General features: G+C 37.0%; 1 protein-coding gene across 1 annotated transcript; it reads right to left on the minus strand.

Annotated features, from left to right (window-relative positions):
* Nucleotides 1-275: 275 nt before the first annotated feature.
* LOC112095171 (mitochondrial outer membrane protein porin 2-like) lies at nt 276-1,434 on the minus strand (the record flags this gene model as incomplete). The annotated part of the gene is made up of 4 exons (XM_024176853.1): nt 276-685; nt 847-1,055; nt 1,153-1,239; nt 1,324-1,434. Coding segments are annotated over 4 exons (714 nt in total), but the record flags the coding sequence as incomplete, so codon positions are not given.
* Nucleotides 1,435-1,499: the final 65 nt, after the last annotated feature.

A 1,499-nucleotide genomic window follows, 5' to 3' on the forward strand; every position in this document is an offset into this window, starting at 1 on the left:
CTCTCTCTCTCTCTCTCTCTCTCTATATATATATATATATATATATAATGTTGATGTCTTACTTTCTTAGGACATATAATACTCTTATGATATGGCGACTCTTATCATGAAAAAGATTGAATAGTAGAATCTTTTGAAAATAACTTCACTAAAGTAGTTCAACATATTGAAAAACAAAATTAAACCGTTATTCATTAAGATTATATGCAATCAAAATCAAAATTACATTGTCGAGCAAAAAAAAAATAAAAATAAAAATTGCATAAAGAGGGGAAAAAGGAAAAGGAAAGGGATAAAGAGGAAAAAGACCAAACTCCAAACTTGGGCTCAATTTATGTGTAAACTGAATAACATCTGTACTTAAATCAGTATCACTATTTAAGGCTTGAGGTTGAGTGACAAACCAAACTTGGGTTCTTTCTCTAAGGCCTTGGTGTCAAAGGCACCGGAGACTATGAGGAAGGACTTGGGCGTAACCTGGTGCAATAAAAGAGCCCAAAGATCGCCATGGTTGTTGAGCTTTGCCTTCAATGTTGTGTTGGAATCAACTAAATATGAACATCCAACTGTCAAGGTGTTCTCATTTGTGGAAAATCTTCTATTTACCTCCCCAACAATAGCTCCACCATTCAGCTGCTTCAGATAATGCAAATATGAAGCCCTTAGTGAGTCTCCTTTGTCAGCCCTATCAAAAGAAAATCGAGCAATTACTGATGTGCACAAATGATAACATACAAGCAAGAAGCGTAAACGTTGGAATGTATTTTGGTGTCACGATGGAATGCATATATGTGTCGCTTGACATCGCAAAAGTAGAGAGTTCAAGGACCTCAATGAAGGACTTACAGAATTACTGAAGCAATAGAGCTTGGTTTTGTCAAGCTTACACCGGCGTTATACTTCAAGAATTTTCCGAAAGCTGTCGAGTAACTAGCTTCTGCACCAAAGGCAATGCTTGGGGTACCAATGGTTGCAGAGAAATCGATAGCAGGGGACTGATTCAGAGTAATAGCTGTAGACAATGATGTGTGTTCATGGAGATACTGTACCTCCAGCTGCAAAAACAGAAATATATGACCGTAAAACTTTCAAAAATTGTGACTAAAGGAATAATTCTAATACATGTACATTACATGCCACTGGAGATGATACCTTGCCAGATTTGTAATCAGGTAGTTTAATTGAAGCAATGGTTCTTGTAGACGGCACGATATCTGTGATGGTAAATGTTGTTGAGACCTGCTCCACTAAAGGACAATGATTAAAACCAGTTTGAATTTGAATTCATTTTGCAAGGGAAAAAAATGGAAGGCGAGCTACTACCTCTGATTCTGTACTGATTTTAACATCGCCTGTAGCATTCTTGTGTTTGTATTGCGACACTATACCGCCGGAAAAGAGACTTCCCTTCTTCAACACAGTTGAGTTAAGGGCCTAAAGAAGAAGGAGATAACAGTTTCAATCAACAGATATTTATTACCACCCAGAGCCAAAAAAAA

This window comes from Morus notabilis, unplaced genomic scaffold, assembly GCF_000414095.1.
Source record: "Morus notabilis unplaced genomic scaffold, ASM41409v2 C11418560, whole genome shotgun sequence".
Classification (NCBI taxonomy): domain Eukaryota; kingdom Viridiplantae; phylum Streptophyta; class Magnoliopsida; order Rosales; family Moraceae; genus Morus; species Morus notabilis.